Source organism: Stegostoma tigrinum, chromosome X (genome assembly GCF_030684315.1).
Source record: "Stegostoma tigrinum isolate sSteTig4 chromosome X, sSteTig4.hap1, whole genome shotgun sequence".
Taxonomy (NCBI): domain Eukaryota; kingdom Metazoa; phylum Chordata; class Chondrichthyes; order Orectolobiformes; family Stegostomatidae; genus Stegostoma; species Stegostoma tigrinum.
In genome coordinates, this window is record NC_081404.1 from 6,014,268 (window position 1) to 6,035,522 (window position 21,255).

The following is a 21,255-nucleotide window of genomic DNA, read 5'->3' on the forward strand; positions in this document are numbered from 1 at the left end:
ACCGCTTGGCCTGCTGTGTTCATCCAGCTCCACACTTTGTTATAAGTGAAAAGGGATCTGCCTCAGAAGATCATGAAGTAAAATCAGTATGGGTGGTAATTAGGAATGACTAGAGCCAGAAAATTTGGTGGGTGTAGTTTAGAGACTCCTAACAGAGGAATAAATTCAATTATTGGATCTTGTCACCAAAGGCAATGTGAGAATTACAGGGTACGTTAATCTTCATATGGACTGAATCAGTCAAATTGGCAAAAATACTCAAGATGAGTTTGAAGAATATTTTCCTGGCAGTTTGTTGGAGCAATGCATTGTGGAGTCAACTAATGAATAAATCCATCTTTGATCTAGCATTGTTTAACAAAAGCAGAGTAATGTAAAAGATCCTCTGAGAAATGGTGATTATAATACATTGAATTCCATGTTAAGTCTGAAAATAAAGTACAAGGTCCAAATGCAAACAATAATCTTAAATAATGCCAATTGCATAGGTATAAGAGGAGAACTGACTAATATTATTTGAGTACATAGACTAAAAGATATAATTGCAAATGAGCAGTCAAATTCATCAAAAGAAGCAATTCAAAATGCTCATCAAAAGTACATTCCTTTGAAAAACAAAGTCTCAACAAAAAAGTCCTAATCATTAAGGTTTGTGAATGTTTTAGAAACCATCAAAGGCTACCAAAAAGTTATAAAAATGGAAAAGGTACATTATGAAAGTAAACTAACCAAAATGTAAACATTGATTGTAAGAGCCTGTATAAGTGTATACTAAAGGCTCAGGTGGCTCAAGTAAATGTTGGTCTATTGTAAGAAGAAATAGGAGGAATAATTATATGGAATGTGAATGGAAGAGGCATTGTAAGGAATATTTTGGGTCTGTCACAGAGTCATAGAGTTGTACAGCACAGAAACAGATGCTTCTGGTCTTCCATGCTGACCAGATATCCTAAATTAATCTAATCCCACTTGTCAGCATTTGGCCCATATCCCCCTTAAACCCTTTCTATTCATATACCCATCTAGATGCCTTTTTAAATGTTGTAATTGTACTAGCCTCCACCACTTTGCCTGGCAACTTATTCCGTACATGCACCATCCTCTACATGTAGAAGTTGCCCCTTAAATCCCTTTTAAATCTTTCCCCTCTCACTTTAAACCTATGCTGTCTAGTTTTGACTCCCCTACCCTGGGGAAAAGATCTTGACTGTTCATCCTATCCATGTCCGTCATGGTTTTAGAAACCTCTATGAGGTCACCTCTCAGTCTTTGATGCTCCAGAGAAAATAGCCTCAGCCTATTCAGCCTCCCCCTGTAGCTCAAATCATCCAATCTCAGCAACATCCTTGTAAATCTTTTCTGAACCCTTTCAAGTTTCACATTTTTCCTTTATCAAGGAGACCAGAATTGAAAGTAGTATTCCAAAAGTAGCTTAACCTATGTCCTGTACAGCTGCAACATGACCTCCCAACTCATACACTCAGTGCACTGACCAATAAAGGCAAGTGTACCACATGTCGTCTTCACTACCCTGTCTATGTGTGACAGCACAAAATACAAGTTTATTTCCAGAAATAGATTGTAACATAGGGGCTTAAAAATGTAAACAAATTAATTATCAGAGAAAAAGTATTGGGAAAACTTGAGATAATTGAATCTGACAAATCGTTGAGACTCTATTGACTTTACCCTCATATTGCAAAAGAGATAGTTGGTACGTTCATTATCTCTCAGCTATATTTTTCCAAAATTCCCTGCATTTGGAAATGGTCCCATTGGATTGGAAGTTGGCAAATGTCACACTGCTTTTCAAAAAGGAGTGAGGGAGAAAACAGGGTAGTTAGCCTCACCTCAGTTGTTGGGAAATACTGGATTCTACTCTTAAGGAGGCCTTAACAATGTTCTTAAGAAAGCACAAGATGATTATAACGAGGCAACATCGTCTTAATAGAGATAAATCCTGTTTGCCAAATGATTGGAGCGTTTCAAGGATGTAAATAGTAGGGTAGTTATAAGGGAACTGGTCAATGTAGTGTACTTCGATTTCCAAAACTGATTCAGTAAGGTGCTGTACAAAAGTTTAATAGGCAAGATAAAGAGTTGGAAGAAACAGATTAGCATGGAAAGAGGATTAATTAATGGACAGGAAACAGAGATTAGGCATAAACAAAATATCTTCAAGTTGGCAGTATAATAATGGAGTGCAGCAATGGTCAGCAATGAGGGAATATGAGAGGCAGTCATACCCCTTAGGTTAACCACCTCACATTTGGTCAGTGGTTAGAGACAGGTGGGTGTGACTATAAGCGAGGCAGGCAGAGGGATCCAGGAGGTAGTGCTGAAGGATCCTCAGCATTTACACTCTTATAACAGGTTTGAGATTCTTGCTCCCTGTGTGGATGAAAGCTGGGGCTGCAGGGAGATCGAGCAAACTGACCCGAACGCATTGTAGAGGGAGCCATTCAAGAGTGGGGAGAAAAGAGAAATGTAATGGTGATCAGGGATACACTGTTCTCTGTGGCCAGGATCAAGAGTCCTGAAGGCTGTGTTGCCTACCTGGTGCCCAGCTCCAGGATGTCTCTTCTGGGCTGCAGAGGAGCCTGGAGTCGGAAGGGAAAGATCCAGTTGCTGTAATCCATGTAGGTAGCAATGATATAGGCAGAAAGAGGAAGGACCTTCTGCTGAGGGAATGTGAGATCCCAGGAAGTAAATTAAAAACCTAAAAATAACAGTCTCCAGATTACTACCTGATCCATGAGCCATTGGCACAAGGTCAACAAGATTAAAGTGGTAAACATGTGACTGAAAGACTGGTGTGGGAGAAGCAGATTCAAATTCATGGGACATTGGCGCCAGCAATGAGGAGGGAAGAAGCTTTTCTAATGGCTGCACCTGAAATCAGGCTAGTACCTCGGTCCTGGTGGATTGCATAACTAGGGCGGTGGACAGTGCTTTAAACTGGATACTGGGGTGAGGGAGTTGGGTCAGTTGCATAGAACATTATGGAAAATGTTAAAGTGGAGGCGGTCTCAGCAGAGATTATTCCAGCTTTTGGAACAAGTAACAAGACAAAGAATGTGGAAAGGGTCAGGTTTCTAACTTGAGGCACAACAGATAAGGGCCAACTATGAAAAGTCAACACAGGACTGAGGGTGTTGTACTTAAAAGTGCTCAGTATATGAAAGAAGGTAAATTAGTTTGTAGCACAGATTGAAATTGGCAGGTACGATGTTGTCAGTATCACTGAGACATGGCTGCGAAGGGTTTAGGGCATGGACCTAAATATCTAAGGATACGTGTCCTTTCTGCAGACGGTCAGAGGGTTCCCTTGTTAGTAACAAATGAAATTAAATCAATAGCAAGAAATGTTATAGAGTTGGAAGGTGTAGAATCTGTGTGGGTAGAGTTGATGAGCCACAAACGAGAAAAGACTCTGTGGGAGGTGTGTACAAGCCTCCTAGCAGTAGTCAGGGTGTGGGGAAGAAAATAAATCAGAAGATAGAAAATACACGTAAGAAAGGCACTATGACAATAGTCATGGAGGACTTAAATGCGCGGGTGGATTGTGAAAATCAGCCTGGTAGTAGATCCCAAGAAACTTAATTTGTGGAATGTCTACGAGATGGTTTTTGAAGCAGCTTGTGGTAGAACCCACTAGGAAACAGGCGATCCTAGATTTGGTGATGTGTAATGAGGCAGACTTGATTAGGGAACTTAAGGTAAAGGAAGCCCAAGGAGACAGTGAGGATAACATGGTAGAATTCATCCTGCAGCTTGAGAGGGAGAAGCTGGAATCAGATGTAACCGTATTACAATTGAGTAAAGGTAACTATAAAGACATGAGGGAGGAGCTGGCCAGAGTTGACTGGAAAGGGAGCTGGGCGGGGAAAATGGTGGAGCAGCAATGGCAGGAGTTTCTGGGTGTAATTCAAAATGCGCAGCAGAAATTCATCCCAAGGATGAAGAAACATGCTAAAGGGAGGACGACATGGCTTACAAAGGAGTCAGGGACAGCATAAAAGCAAAAGATAAAGCATACAATGTGGTGAAGATTAGTGGGAAGCCAGAGGATTGCGAAACCTTTAAAAACCAGTAGAGGATAACTAAAATAGGCAAGAAGTGGGAAGAAGATGAAATATGAGGGTAAGCTAGCTAGTAATATAAAAGAAGATTGCAAGAGTTTTTTTAGATATCTTAAAACGTAAGAAAGAAGCAAGAGTAGACATTGGACCACTGATAAATGAGGCTGGAAAAGTAGTAATGGGGAACAAAGAAATGGCAGAGGAATGGAATAGGTACTTTGCATCAGTTCTCACAATGGACGATGTCAGTAGCTCAGCAGAGGCAAGTGTAGTGGTCATCACTAAGGAGAAAATCCTGGGGAAGGTGAAAAGTCTAAAAGTGAATCTATCACCCGGACCAGATGGACTACATTCCAGAGTTCTGAAGGAGATAGCTGAGGAGATTGTGGAGGTATTAATAATTTTTCAGGAATCACTGGAGTCAAGGAAGGTCCCAGAGGACTGGAAAATGGCTGATGCAACACCCCTGATTAAGAAGGGAGGGAGGCAGAAGACAGGAAACTATAGGCTGGTTACCCTGACCTCATTTGTTGCTAAGATTATTAGTAAGGAAGTGGTTGCAAGCAAGTTAGACAAAGGAGAGCCAGTAGGTGTGATCTGTTTGGATTTGCAGAAGATCTTGTACAAGATACCGCACAGGAGGCTGCTAAGTAAGACAAGAGCCAATGGTGTTAGGGGCAGTGTACTGGTGTGGGTAGAGGATTGGCTGATTGGCAGAAGGCAGAGAGTGGGGATAAAGGGGTCTTTTTCAGGATGGCAGCTGGTGACTTAGTGGGGTTCTGCTGTGGGTCAGTGCTGGGACCACAACCATTTACATTATTCATTAACGATCTGGACAAAGGAACTGAGGGCATTGTTACTAAGTTTGCAGATGACACAAAAATAGATGAAGGGACAGATAATATTGAAGAAGTGGGGAGGCTGCAGAAGAACTTGGACAGGCTAGGAGGGAAAAGAAAAGGCATAGATTATTTTTGAAATGGGGAAAGACTTTGGAAATCTGAAGCTCAAAGGGTCTTGGGAGTCTTAATGCAGGATTTTCTTAAGGTTAGTATGCAGGTTCAGTTGGCAGTTAGGAAGGCAAATACAATGTAGCGTTTGTTTTAAGAGGGCTAGAATATAAGAGCAGGGATGTACTGCTATGGCTGTATAAGGCTGTGGTCAGACTACATTTGGAATATTGTCGGCAGTTTTGGACCCTATGTCTAAGGAAGGAAATGCTAACGTTGGAGGGGGTCCAGAGGAGGTTTCCATGACCGATCCCGAGGATGAAAGACTTGTCATATGAGGGGAGGTTGAGGACTCTATTTGTACTCCGTGAAGTTTAGAAGGATGAGGGGGGATCTGATTGAAACTTAGAGAATACTGAGAGGCCTGGATAGAATGGATGTGGAGAAGATATTTCCATTCATAGCAGAGACTAGGACCCTAGCACACGGCTTCAGAGTGATGGGACAACCCATTAGAACTGAGATGAGGAGTAATTTCTTCAGCCAGAAGGTGCTGAATCTGTGGAATGCATTGCCTCAGAAGACTGTGGAGGCTAAGTCATTGAGTATGTTTAAGACAGAGATAGATAGGTTCTTGATTAGTAAGATGATCGAGGTTTATGGGGAGAAAGCAGGAGAATGAGGCTGAGAAACATATCCACCATTATCAAATGGTATGCAGATCCGATGGGCTGAATGACCTCATTCTGCTCTTTAAATTCTGGTCTGGGCAGGAATGTGGGGTAATAGGATCAGCCGTGATCTTACTGAATAGTCAGGTATGTCTGAGGGGCTGAGTGGCCTACTCCTGCTCCTGATTGATATGTTTATACTTATATTTGCAGGCAATTACATGCTTTTGAAATGTAAGAAACACAGCAGCCATTTGTGCGGTCATTCCAGGCGATAAGGATGTATTGTTATCCCAAGAGACTGAATTATCCATGGCCATTCCAGGTCTGTGTCCACTATTGGATATTGGTGCAATATGCCCACTTCTCTCCACATTAACAGACCAAATGACAGCTTTGAGAATGGTAAAATTCCTATCACGACCATCTCTGTGCAATTGCTAAGCCTGGCTCTTCACAGAAGAGGATACAGAGAAGCAGGTGCAGTCTGAATATTCTTGAGTTATGCCAAGACTGGCTTGTTCCATCGGATCCTGTGCCAATGTGTCTGTAGTTACCATGTGCTCAGCAATGGGCTGCAGAATTTCTCTTCCGTGCAGGAACAAAGAAAAATTGTGATGAAAGAGCTTGGCGTATTGCCCAACAATGCTAGCATCTCTGCTGAGAAATCATTTTTCTCTCAGTCTAATTCCCCTGAGGTATGGATCACTGTCTTCAACTCAGAACAAAGATTAGTTAACTTTCAAATGGGTTGTACTTACTATCTGTTTGCCACTGTAATTTGCTGATTCTTATGTATTACTTGCTGCACTGTCCTCAAAGAAAGAAATCTGCCTTGCTGCTGTTTTGTAAGATCCAATAACTGGTTTTTAGGATACTGCAAGCTCTAATACTCAACCCGCTTTGGCTTATGGACCTCAACTCCATTTTACTGTGGCACATCTACAGAAGGGGAAGAAGAACAAGTGTTAGAAAGGCAGTCATTTATTGCTGCTGCACTATTTCCCATGAGATCGCAGTCTGTTTCATTCAGCGTGCCAGAAAGAGTTTGTCTCCCTGAGCTAAGCTTCAAATATTTCCTCCAAGCAAACCAATTGCATTTTTTTTTAAAACTTAACCTATTTTTCCCCTAATCAATTTGATCAGAGATGTTATGACCCACCTCTGGGGTAGATGGGACTTGAACCCAGGTCACTTGGTCTAGGGGTAGGGACACTACCACAAGAGGGCCCAGCAAACCAATTGGCAGCTCACTGATCGATCTGCCTCATGTGAGCCTCATTGTAACTGTGCTGTACTGATGTACAGGGTGATTGAAAAGCTGTTAAAAATCTCATTCCTGCAAACATCCATTGACCATATAGCCATCGTGTGGCTTTCTTACAGATATTTGGAATATTTAAAAAAGCAGAGAACATATAAGAAATGTAATTGCATTGTATTTATGTAGTGAAATGCAAATCCCCAGGAGGCAGACAGTTGCCTCATTTGCTGAATTTAAAGGTGATTAGACCATCACTTAGTACATAGTGAGAACATTCCGAGGTAATTGGGTTTGCCCCAAGGCCCCAGCAGTGGAAGGTGACTGTGCCAGGCCCCTGGCTTGTCCTGAATCTGTTTAGCAAGAAGCACTCTCATCCATGGTAGTTCACAGCCTGCTTTTCAATTGGTGGAGCTTGTCACAAGGAACTTCTTAGGGACTTCCCACGTTTCCCATTGCTTGACACGCAGAATGTCTGCTAGTAGATCTTGCTGGGGAAGCTTGCTGTATATGGAGTGCTGAGGGGGAAGACCGGACATGTTTGGACATTCAGAAAGCTGTTGCTTTTCTCAGTGACATAGGACCATGCTCCATTTGGGGACGCTTAAACTGTAACAGGAATACTGTCAATGTAGTAGTAACAAAGTGTGGAGCTGGATGAACACAGCAGGCCAAGCAGCATCTTAGGAGCACAAAAGCTGACATTTCGGGCCTGGACCCTTCATCAGAAAAGGGGGATTGGGAGAGGGTTCTGAAACAAATAGGGAGAGAGGGGGAGGCGGATCGAAGGTGGATAGAGGAGAAGATAGGTGGAGAGGAGACAGACAAGTTAAAGGGGCAGGGATGGAGCCCGTACAGGTGAGGATAGGTGGGGAGGTAGGGAGGGGATAGGTCAGTCCGGGAAGGATGGACAGGTCAAGGGGGCGGGATGAGGTTAGGTAGGGAATGGAGGTGCGGCTTGAGGTGGGAGGAGAGGATAGGTGGGAGGAAGAAGAGGTTAGGGAGGTGGGGATGAGCTGGGCTGGTTTTGTGATGCAGCGTGGGGAGGGGAGATTTTGAAGCTTGTGAAATCGGCTGGTTTTGGGATGCAGTGGGGATTTCACATCCCCTCCTCCCACCTCAAGCCACACCTCCATTCCCTGCCTCCTAACCTCATCCCAGCCCCTTGACCTGTCCGTCCTCCCCGGACTGACCTCTCCCCTCCCCACCTCTCCACCTATACTCACCTCTACGGGCTCCATCCCCACCCCTTTAACTTTTCTGTCTCCTCTCCACCTATCGTCTCCTCTATCCACCTTCGATCTGCCTCCCCTCTCTCCCTTTTTATTTCAGAACCCTCTCCCCATCCTCCTTTTCTGATGAAGGGTCCAGGCCCGAAACGCCAGCTTTTGTGCTCCTAAGATGCTGCTTGGCCTGCTGTGTTCATTCCAGTTCCATACTTTGTTATCTCAGATTCTCCAGCATCTGCAGTTCCCATTATCTCTATCTACCGTCAGTGCAATGTCAGCTCTGTAGCTAGAGAATGCATAATTTCAGGAGAAATACATCTGCCACTCCATATGCTGTTACTGTTCCTTTGTGAATTGGATAAATCTTGGCAAGCCATCTGTTTGATGGAACTAGACACACTGCAAGCTAGCTGCTGCTCAAAGATCTCATATAATAGCTTAGAATGACTGTGGTGGAAAAGGTTAAGGATCATGAGCTTTCTCGCGATTGTTATATATTGCCGGAGAGCAACACCCTGAGGTCTTATCTTGTGAGAGGTCTTATCTTGGGGATAGCCTGCAAAAGGTAACCAAGCTTGCCAAAATAGATCTCCCCTCCTGACCTTCTGCTTTCTCTGTCTGTGGTAGAACACCAGCTGCATCGGTCAATCTAATGCGTGCACCTACAATGTCTTCTGGCCATTTTCTCCTGCCCCTGATGTTTCTTTCCTCCCACAGTGCCACCTTTCTAGATGCCTATGTTCTGCAACCATGTTTCTGAACAATTTTCCTTTTATAGTTTCTAACCCTAGTGTAATGTTCTGAACGAGAAACACCTCTTCCTCCTGCCACACCAGATGTTATCAAGTTTGAAACCTGTATACTTCTGCAGAAATGAAGATTCTATAGTTTTGCTTTAATTGACTTTTGACAATCTCACAAGCTATGCCCCCAATTTACGCTTTAAAATGAAAGGCCAGAATACCAACACCGTTCTGCATAGAGTTGCATGGAAAAGCTGAAATATCTCAAGCAGAAATAAAAATGATTTTATACTGATGCTCAGTTTGTAACTTGCACTCTCAAGTCTGTGTTAATGGTAGGATGGGGATGACGTGGTGGCTCGATGGTTAGCACTGCTGCCACACAGTGTCAGGGACCTGGGTTCAATTCCAGCCTCAGCAGACTGTGCGGAGTTTGCTTATACTCACTGTGTCTGTGTGAGTTTCTTCTGGGTGCTCTGGTTTCCTCCCACAGTCTAAAGATGTGTAGGTTAGGTGGATTGGTTCTGTTTAAATTGCCCATAGTGTCTAGGGGTGTGCAGGCTAGGTGGATTAGCCATGGGAAATGCCGGGTTACGGGGTTAGGGTCAGGGAGTGAGTCTGGTTGGGTTGCTATTCAGAGAGTCAGTGTGGACTCATTGGGCCAAGTGACATTTTTCCACACTGTATGGATTCTATTGGAAGAGGGACCATGCCTGAAAAAAAAATTTCAGCGCTCAATTCCTTTTAAGCATGTGTTATTTAAATAAGAAAAAAAATGTGTTAACTTTGGCAAATAATCTTGTGGAAGGTTTTTCAACGTTCAGCATCATATCAGCTAAGTGATTAAAATCAGAGTCTCTGTTTGGCCATTGGCTTACATTTGTGGTGAACATGTCTGCTAGCAATAAGCATCTTGAGATCCTTTAATACTCAACAGAACAGTCTGTGTTTTGGATTCCAACCAGGCTGTTCAAATAAAAACTCAGAGCACAAGTATTTTTTGCTCAGTTTATTGACAAGACCACACCAGCAGCTCTCTCACCCTATGGTCCCCCTTCAGAAAGGACTATAGGACAAACTTTGTTACAGGTGCACAACCTGTACCATCAAATTTCCTTACATGGATTTTTTAATTTAAATTAACCTGTTCGGAGATGTTATTGCACACCTCTGAAGTAGATGGAACTTGAACCGAGGCCTCCTAGTTTAGAGATAGGGACATTAACATTGCACCCCAAGAGTCATCTTAATTTCTTGTTATGTTAACAGTCTAGATTGCATGGCAGAGTCATTTTGAATGGTAAACCTTTCCACCATCCTGTCTTTGGAATTTAACCACAATAAATGAAGTAGATAATACAACATGTGCAAATAAGAGATCAGTACGCAATGTGACTGAGAATGTGGTAAATCCAAGCGTGACAGGCTTCTATGCTGTCATCTGTAATGGAGTAATTCTGGGCTTTAGAAGTTTGTGCTTGATTCTGAACAATTGTTTTTTTTTCCCCAATTCTCTTGCAGCTGCTTCGCTGTTGAACACTGCTCTCCAGCCTACACAGCTTCAACAGGCCTTACAACCTCAGGCCACTCTGCAGTCCCTGCCTACATCCACTGTTCCCCTAAAACAGCTGGAACCACAAACCCAGGTCACTTCCATTCACCCAGCTCAAGGCCTGACTTTAAACCCGACAATAGTGAGTTACTCCACTGTTGGATTGTTAGATATGATAGAGGGACTTGTGGTAATAGAACCATAAAACCTTCTTTTTTGCTGCAGTATTTTATAGTGATCATTGCCTCATTAATGAAGTCTAAGTTAGAAGTATTGTTCTTAATCAATTGTCCACATTTGCATGTTAATGATTTTTAAAGTGTTTGATTTATATATTCTTGGCTTTAATATATACTTACAGCAAAATTTATAATGATTGCCTGTTGTGCAAAATCATCCTTTGACTGTTTTGGGACTGAGGCTTTGGCTTGCAGTACCTTTAGTATTGTGGGTGGCAGGAACATATCTACAAATCAATTTCCATGTTTTAACATTTGTCAGTGCTTCTTGTGTGATTACAGAGAGAACTTAATTACCTTGCTGAAATGTTGTTCTGAAACTGAATGGAACAAAAGGACCAGCCATAGTGTTTAGAATCATAAGAGAAATTTATGGAGGAGGCAGCATATTGCCATTAAAGCAATTTTTTCAAAGAAATAATTTTGTTATTACCTGACCAGGAGGGAGCTATTTAAATTAGCCGCCAGTTACAACTGGGCTGGCATAACTAGCTCGGACTCTTAAGCAGAATAAATAAAAGATAAGGAGCAATAAGTTAATCATCTGAAAAATTTGAAAAAACACAGAATATCCTTACAGTGTACATACAAAGCACAGAGGTACTGATGAGGCAGGATATCATTTCCAGGTCGTGATTTAGAGCTTTGTCAGCAATGTCCATTCATCACAACATGTTCCGTTCTCCCTCGGTTTTGAGTAAATAAGCTTCTTCATTGAGAGGGAGTGGCCAGCCAAAAGACATCAGTCAGAGTTGATGGGGATTCTTTGGATTTACAACTGATGATGCTGGTGCAGCAGCCTTTGCAAGTGAGTACCTCATCGTAGAATCCCTACAGTATGGGATCAAGCCATTTGGCCCATCAAGTCAAACTAACCCTCCAAAGAGCATCCCACCCGGACCCATCTTATCCCTATATTTCCCATGGCTAACCCACCTAGCCTACACATCCATGGACATTGTGGGCAGTTTAACATAGCCACTCCACTTAACCTGCACATCTTTGGACTGTGGAACGAAACCAGACCACCCAAAGGGGACCCACACAGACATGGGGAGAATGTGCAAACTCCACACAGTCAGCTGAGGCTGGAATTGAACCTCAGTTCATGGCGCTGTGAATCAGCAGTGCTAACCACTGCGTCACCGTGCTGCCCCCACACCGAGGCTGACCTTCAGGTACATCCCAGGTAGGCACCAGTGAGCAGACTGTCTCCACGTCATCCTCAGCCACAGAGGGAGAAACCTGTAGCAGTGGCTGTGAGTAGAGACCACTGAGTTAGTAGCGTCATTTTGTGGGTCCCTGTAGGTGTTTTTGTTATAAACAATATCAAACTGCTAATCAAGCCAGCACACTCAAAGCTTCACTGGACTTGAAACGTTGAACTCTGATTCTTTTTACAGATGCTAACCGGACCTGCTGAGTTTGTCCAGCATGATTTTATTTTTTGTGAATAAAGCACTAGGTGTGTTTTTGCAACAAGACAAGACTTGTGTGTTCATTTCGTCAGGGTGAAAGGAAGGAAAGTGTAAAAGAAATTTAGCAAAGTGAAAAAGATCTTGAAGAAGAGAGTGTTTCAGGTGGAATTCTGTACCTTGCATTATCAGTGTGATTGGAAGATTGCGAGCATTTGTTATTAAAAAAAATACTTGGTTTCACTTCGATGAAGAAGAGTGGCTCCAAATGTCATACAGAATGAGTCTAACACAAGTGAAACGTGTCCAGATTAGAGCTGGTGTCCCTGCTACTCCGATGTACACTTTGCCTCCTGAGTCTAGCATGGGGACAGTTCTTCATCAGCCTCGTCCTTGTTTTCCTCCACCTCTTCTTCGATCTCAGAGGTGCAGTGCCGTTCCGGCATTTCACTCTCTTTGAGGCTGATGCTTCTCGGGAGACCCAAGTTATGGGAAGTGCGATGACCCTTGTTCACAGGTGGCATCAGTGGTAGTGTCTTGCAGCTTTGGTGGCAGAGATACCTGCCTACTCATCTCCTCTAGGCTATTAGCTCAATGGAGAGTGCAGGAGGGCATGCTAGGAGCAGCAACTGGCATTCCAAAAAATGAGGTGTCGACCTGATGAAGCTACCAAACAGGACTCCTTGCATGTCAATAAGCATAAGCAGCAAGTGATAGACAGACCTAAGTGATCGAACATCCAACGGATCAGATCTAAGTTGTGCTGTCCTGCAACATCCAGTCGTGAATGGTGGTGGACAATTAAACAGCTCACTGGAGGAGGAGGCTTCACAAATATCCCCATCCTCAATGATGGAAGAGCTCAACACATCAGTGTAAAAGATAAGGCTGAAGATGGTTGGAAGTGCTTCAAATTTAAGTGCTAGATGGATGATGATACATTTTCAGCTCCCATGGATATCTCCAGCATCACAGATACTGGACTTTAGCAAATTTAATTCACTCCACATGATATTGGGAAACAGTTTAAAGCACTGGATACTGCAAAGATTATGGGCCTTGACTAAATTCTGACAATGGTACTGAAGTTTTTGAGAAGACTTGTAGCTGTGGTTGTGGATGGGGTTGTTGATTTGTTCGTCGAGCTGGTAGGTTGGTTTGCAGACGTTTCATTGCCAAAGTAGGTAACATCATCAGTACGCCTCCAATGAAGTGTTGTCGGTTTGTCCCATTTGTTACAAGTCTGATGTGGTGGCTGCCTACGCTTTGTAGCGGTCGGTAAATGGGGCCTATTTCCACATGTGCATTGATGGAGTTCCGGGTTGAGTACCAGACCTCTAGAAATTCCCGCATGTGCCTTTGGTTGGCTTGTGCTAGGATGGCTATGTTGTCCCAATTGAATTGGTGGGCTTCTTTATCCAAGTGTATGGAAACATGCGATAGTTGGTCGTTTCTATTGGTAGTTAGTTGGTGCTCATGTACCCTGATGGCTAGTTTTCTCCTGGTCTGTCCAATGTGGTGTTTGTGGCAGCGCTTACATGGGATTTTATATATAATGTTTATCATTATAAAGTGCGCAAAACTGGAGGAACCTCACCAACTCATCAACAACATTCTCATTGGCATAAAATTCACCAGAGAAGAGGAGAACAACTGACTCCCATTCCTGGACATAATGGTTGAACGAAGGGCCAACAGTGAGCTCCAGACTAGCGTATCCATCTCAACTCCCACAAATTGAGCAGCGTCAGAGCTCAGTTCAAAAGAGCCATAACTGTGCAAAAGAGCGGAACTGTGCAAAACCGAAGAAGAGCACTTCCACAGCGCCTTTTAAAAACAATGGCTAACCATAAAGCGTAGTCCACCAGTACTTACTCAACAGATAACAACAGGATGCCCAGATACACTAGTCACCCTGCCATACATCAAGAATGTATCAGAGATGACTACCAGACTATTCCAACCACTAGGAATCATGGTAGCACACTAACGCATAGCTACACTACATCAACTACTGACAAGAACAAAGGATCCCATACCCACAACTAACAGGATCAACGTTATATATAAAATCCCAAGTAAGGACTGCCACAAACACTACACCAAACAGACCAGGAGAAAACTAGGTATCAGGGTACATGAGTATCAACTAACTACCAAGAGACACGACTAACTATCACTATTTCCATGCACCCTGCACAGAGAAGGCCACCAATTTGACTGGGACAACATAGCCATCCAAGGACAAGCCAACCAAAGACACGCACGGGATTTCCTACAAGCCTGGTACTCAACCCGGAACTCTATCAACAAACATGTGGAAGTAGACCCCATATACCAACCACTGTGAAGCAGAACCGCAAGTGAGGCCAACCACCACATCAGACTGGATCCACATAAATAACAAACGGGACAAATCGACAACGCATCATCGGAGGCATACTGATGATGTATTATAGTGACAAAATGTCTACAAACTAACCTACCAGCTCAGCGAACAAATCAACAGCCTCAATAGTATTGAAGATTTGTGCTGCAGAACTTGCCGCTCCCCTAGCTGATCTGTTCCAGTACAGCTATGACACCAGCATCTGCATGACAAGTGGAAAATCCCGCCCAGGTATGCCCTGTACATAAAAGGCAGGAACAATCCACCACGGTTAATTACTGCCCCACGTAGATCATCAGTAAAGTGATGGAAGGTGTCAGTAATAGCGCTATCAAGCAGCACCAGCACAGCAATAACCTGCTCAGTGACGCCCAGTTTGGGTTCCACCAGGGCCATTCAGCTCCTGACCTCATTCCAGCCTTGGTTCAAACTCGAACAAAAGAGCTGAATTCCAGAGGTGAGGTGAGAGTGACAGCCCTTGACATCAAGGCTGTGTTTGACTGAGTGTGACATCAAGAAGCCCTAGCAAAACTGGAATCAATGGGCATCAAGGGGCAAACTCTCTGCTGGCTGGAGTCATACCTGGCACATAGGAAGATAGTTGTGGTTGTTGGAGGTCAGTCATCTCAGCTCCAGGACATTTCTGCAGGAGTTCCTCAGGGTAGTGTCCCAGGCCTAACCATCTTCAGCTGCTTCATCAATGGCCTTGCCACCATCATAAGGTCCGAAGTGGGGATGTTCACTGATTGCACAATGTTCAGCACCATTTGCGACTCTTCAGACACTGAAGCAGTCCATGTTCAAATGCAGCGAGACTTGGACAATGTCCAGGCTTAGGCTGACAATGCCACTCAGTGTTACACAACATTCAGCCACATAAGTGTCAGGCAATGACCATTTCCATCAAGCGAGAATCTAAACTTCACCCCTTGGCATTCACTGACATTACCATCACCCAGTCCCTCATTGGAAACATCCTGGATGTTATCCTTGACCAGAAGCTGAATTGGAACAGACCTATAAATACTGAGGCTACAAAGAAGGTCAGAGACTAGGCATCCTGTAGTGAGTGACTACCACCTGACTCCCAAACAAAACAGAAAATGCTGGAAAAGCTCAGCAGGTCTGGCAACATCTGTAGAGCGAAATCAGAGTTAATGTTTCTGGCCTAGTTCTGAGAAAGGATCACTGGACCGAAATATTGACTCTGATTTCTCTCCACAGATGCTGCCAGAGCTGAGCTTTTCCAGCAATTTCTGTCTTCTGATTTCCAGCATCCGCAGTTCTTTCAGTTTTTACCTGTCTCCCCAAAGCTGTCACCATCTACGAGGCACAAGTTAGGAGTATGATGGAATACTCCCCACTTGTCTGGCTAGGCACTGTGTGAAATAACGACCAAAATCGCTAAGTGGCAAAATAGCCTCTTTATTGAGCATCCACATTAGCATTGTTCAAGGTGCCGATTGAATCCTGAAGTATGGTTCTTACAGTAGCCTCTTTATACACAGTTTTTGCATGTATTAAAATTCTATCACTATGGTGTTATACAGTTTTTATCTATTGTACACAAGTTTGTGTGACGTTTGTCCCAGGGAAGCAGGAGATTTGTTTAAACATTTGCTAAGTACTGGCTGCTACTTGGATTAGAGTGTCTGTCCGGTTTGCTTGCATAATGAAGAGATGTTTGTCCTTTTATCTTTTACGTTAGTAAATGTTAATAAAGAATACTAGACCTGGATAATCTAAATAAGTTAGAAATTATGTTCTATAGATTCGGGATCAGTTCCTGCGGATTGGAGGGTGGCTAATGTTGTCCCACTTTTCAAGAAAGGAGGGAGAGAGAAAACAGGGAATTATAGACCGGTTAGCCTGACGTCAGTGGTGGGAAAGATCCTGGAGTCAATTATAAAAGATGAAATTACGAATCATTTGGATAGCAGTAACAGGATAGGTCAGAGTCAGCATGGATTTACGAAGGGGAAATCGTGCTTGACTAATCCTCTGGAATTTTTTGAGGATGTAACTATGATGATGGACAAGGGAGAGCCAGTGGATGTAGTATACCTGGACATTCAGAAAGCCTTTGATAAAGTCCCACATAGGAGATTAGTGAGCAAAATTAGGGCACATGGTATTGGGGACAAAATACTGGCTTGGATTGAAAATTGGCTGGCTGACAGGAAGCAAAGAGTAGTGATAAACGGATCCCTTTCGGAATGGCAGGCAGTGACCAGTGGGGTTCCACAAGGTTCGGTGCTGGGACTGCAGCTATTTACAATATACATTAATGATATACATGAAGGCATTAAAAGTAATATTAGCAAATTTGCTGATGACACAAAGCTGGGTGGCAGGGTGAAATGTGAGGAAGATGTTATGAGAGTACAGGGTGACTTGGACAGGCTAGGTGAGGGGACGGATGCATGGCAGATGCAGTTTAATGTGGATAAATGTGTGGTTATACACTTTGGCAAGAACAGGAAGGCAGATTACTATCTAAATGGAGTCAAGTTAGGGAAAGGAGAAGTACAACGAAATCTGGGTGTTCTTGTACGTCAGTGAATGAAAGCAAGCATGCAAGTACAGCAGGCAGTGAGGAAAGCTAATGGCATGCTGGCCTTCATAACAGGAGGAATTGAGTACAGGAGCAAAAAAGTTCTTCTGCAGCTATACAGGGCCCTGGTGAGACCGCACCTGGAGTATCCTGTGCAGTTTTGGTCCTCAAATTTGAGGAAGGACATTCTGGCTATTTGAGGGACTGCAGCATAGGTTCACGAGGTCAATTCCCAGAATGGCGGGACTATCATATGTTGAAAGATTGGAGCGACTGGGCTTGGAGACACTTGCGTTTAGGAGGATGAGAGGAGATCTGATTGAGACGTATAAGATTATTAAGGGATTGGACAATATGGAGACAGGAAGCATGTTTCCGTTGATGGGTGAGTCAGAACCAGAGGACACAGTTTAAAAATAAGAGGTAGGCCATTTAGAACAGAGTTGAGGAGAAACTTCTTCACCCAGAGAGTGGTGGATATATAGAATGCTCTGCCCCAGAAGGCAGTGGAGGCCAAGTCTTTGGATAGTTTCAAGAAAGAGATAGATAGAGCTCTTAAAGATAGTGGAATCAAGGGTTATGGGGATAAGGCAGGAACAGGATACTGATTGTGGATGATCAGCCATGATCATAATGAATGGTGGTGCTGGTTCGAAGGGTCGAGTGGCCTACTCCTGCACCGATTGTCTATTGTCTATTGTCTATTATACATGCACTAAATAAAAGTATAAAGGATATTAAACTGATTACCACAGCTGGGTCATGAGATACTGTTTACTATTTGCTAGTGTGAGTTTCATTCATTCATGCAATTTTATAGGAGCACTGTTTTGATAGTAACATTCTTAAAGGGGACAGAGGCCCTTTTCAATCTGTATTTAATAGATGCACGGCCCTTTTCAATCTGTATTTAATAGGTGCATGCTAGTGGAGGAAACTTGTTTGATGTTCTACAACTTAGTCAAGTCCAGACAGACTGTTGCTAAGGAGCCAATTAATATTATAATCTTTCCATAGTTTCGGGTGGTTGACACTATGGCGGTGAGGGTATTGTTTCTGAACAGGTTAATAGTCTTTGATATTTATTCAGAGGTAGCTTTTGATGTAAATAGGTCTGATAAGGTTTGAAAGTGTGAAGAAGCAGTAATGGGTTTGGAAGGAATGTTTTAATTTAGTCTATCTCACAAGAGTAAAATGCCCTGCAAAAATTGCAGTTTTATGAATGAATGAATGAAAACGCATTATAGTAAACAGTGAGTTAGTAAAGGGTTATGAAGGAATGAATGGGAATGTGGCACTAGTAAATATAGAGCGCTTGAGTGGTTTGGAAAAGAGACCTATAATACAGTAGTAAAGAGACTGTAATACAATATCTCATAATTGCAGCTGCAACAACACTCGAGAAATTCAACACCATCCAGGACAAAGCATCCCATTTGATTGGCACCACATCCACAAACATCCACTCTCTCCTGCACCAATGCTCAACAGCAGCAGTGTGTACTATCTACAACATGCTCTGCAGAAATTCACCAAAGGTTCTTCACACCTTCCAAACCCACGACCACTTCCGTCTCGAAGGACAAAGGCAGCAGATACATGGGAACCCCACCCCCTGCAAGTTCCCCTCCAAGCTTCTTACCATCCTGACTTGGAAATATAACAAGGTCAACTAGGGATGGGCAGTAAATTGTGTCCTGCTGGCAAAACCCACATTTCTTGAATGAATAAAAAATAAATTCCCCAAAATACACTGTCCAGAATGAAGAGAGAGTATAGGTAATTCTGCAGATACTGTACAAGTGATTATCTGTAACTGAGGTTCTTCTTTGAGCCTTCCTTCTTCACTGGTATCTTTATGATGCCATGCTGTGGTTAGGTCCTGGCATGGATCCTTTTTTTTATATCCAGCATTGTTAACTCACACAACTGAATGTTTGTTTTTTTTTCCCAACACCAAATCATCCATGATATGTTTTTTCCATTTATATTAACCACCACCAGTAAACCACCCATGTTTCCAATTAAATAAATTCTGTGTAAAGCCTATTAAGGACAATGCAAACCATCAAAGGTGTGAGAGAGGTAGGGGAGAGCAAAAGGAGGCTAAATCAAAATGGAGTTGGAATTCCACGCCTGATTTTTTTTTTAAAAAACCTATTTTTCTCATCAGTGTGGCTCAGACATAGGACACAAGAGACCCACTATCTAGATATATTTTTTAGAGGGCCGTCTGCCATTTTCAGAGAGATCACCTACTGTTGGAGCCTTCTAAACTTAGTGTGTCAGCATCGGGAAACTGGCATAGCCCTAGAGGTTGAGGTCTGACAGACCGTTCCCCTCCATACATATTCTCTCATTTGAATTAAAAATCCTGCCCACAAAATCTAAGAATCTCCTAGAAAGTGAATTTGGCTAGTTTGCAGTAATGTGTGTGAATGTTTGGAACATTATCAGTCTCTTCACCTCCTGAAATTGCTTATGCTTTAATTCTTCCCATAATTCTGTTGTAGACCCAACACCAAACTTTTTTTCTTGATTCTTGAGGTCTTGATAATTTGGTGAGGAATGTCCTTATTCAAGCATCACATTAATTATCCATGACTGGAGTTAAAGTATTGCAGTTCAGTATCAAAATGCAGAGAGAAATCTTGTGCTACACACGGTAGGGTTGCAGCATCAAGTCTGAGAGGACAGGAAGATAAGGAGCTGTAACGTTAGGACGTGACAATCAGAGATTCATAGGCATAAGAGGAAAACCATTCTGATGAGTATCATTATCTGTGGTGATTATGCGGACTCCAGGAACGAATGTTGTTTCTGGAGGCTGTGCCACATCAGGCACACAGTCAATAATTTTTTCACCTGGAACTACTTAAAATGCATAATCCTGATAGCACTGCTATTGGGATTGAATGGATTAAACTTAAAACTGGTTAGTTCTTTCCAGCATCTTTCAAGAAACATCCACGGAGCCAGCCATTAACCCGTTCAGCAACTGTTGAAACAGAACTAATCTTCTGAGATGTGCGGTATTCTTAGCATCCCATGCATCATTGTTTCCAACCACATTAGTGTACTTGCAATATTTCAAATGTTTCTGTTTCATTAATGGATTGAAAGAAAGTAAAGGCACAGAATCAGAGAAATCAGTGCTCCAAAAGTTCCACGGAGAAAGTAAAATTCAGCAACATGTAATATCTTTTGGACTTCAAAAAACAATGTCAATGTTTGAACCACCTGATGGGTGCCTTTAAGTAAACTGGAAAGAGAATTGACAGAATGAGCTGCAGGCTGTCCAGATGCTTATTTTGAGGAACAGCAGCAATCCTGGTCTCTGGAACTAGTAGAACGCTAACCATCTTGTAGCAGAGTAGCTAGCAGATGCGTGAAGAAATCATCAAGTTTTTTTTTCTCTTCAGACCTGCACAGGATCCTTATAGCAATCAAAAGTACAGAATTAAGAACTTTAAACACACATCTTCTGAAGTAAACCCCATGTTGCCTGGCAGTTTATTTCACTTAGCGCAAAAATGCTAGTTTACTTTCACCTCGTGTTAAGTATATTGCTGTACTGATGTCTGTCTTGCAGGTTGCAGCTGACTGAGGTCCTTAGTGGAAAAAGTAGATGCAGAGGCTTGTTTCACAATCTCCTTTATACCTTCTTGTGATTCTAAACACTAGGAATGCGCAGCAAGGTCCATCAGCATTTGAAAAAGGAAAGGATAAGAGTTTGAAATGTTGTGCGTATCCTGTGTGTTTTGATTTTATATCATAGCTGTGTTTGGCGTTTTTGGATGATTTCTTTTTCCCTCCTTTGATAGCTTAGCAGTCAACCTTCACTTGTGGGTTCTTTGACTGCCACTCCAGTTATTGCAAATGCTGTGCCCAGCTTCCAAGGAATTACAAGTCAGATCATAACTAATGCACAAGGACAGGTAAGTCTGCACCAGGTTGGAAGTTTATCCAATTTTTTTACACAGTGATAAAAATGTATTTGTTGCACTGGGAAATTGAACAGAACAGCTTAACATTCTGACCATCTTTCCCATCAAATCCCAATACACACTACCAGCAGTAAAAGTCGCCAGATCTATATGTGAAACAGGAAGATGTAGAAACTATCACTTGGGTTGGGTGAGTCACAAGTACTTCTACTGAATGGTGGTG

The 21,255-nt window shown here is 42.8% G+C and overlaps 1 protein-coding gene across 4 annotated transcripts in view; it reads left to right on the top strand.

Annotated features, from left to right (window-relative positions):
• The window catches only part of pou6f1 (POU class 6 homeobox 1), a 186,346-nt gene that overhangs the window by 107,188 nt on the left and 57,903 nt on the right, over window positions 1-21,255 (top strand). For all 4 annotated transcript variants that reach the window (XM_059643392.1, XM_048523309.2, XM_048523308.2 and 1 more), the window contains 2 exons: window positions 10,458-10,630; window positions 20,910-21,023. In XM_059643392.1, the coding sequence (XP_059499375.1) occupies window positions 10,458-10,630; window positions 20,910-21,023 (287 nt within the window). The remainder of the gene's footprint in view (window positions 1-10,457; window positions 10,631-20,909; window positions 21,024-21,255) is intronic.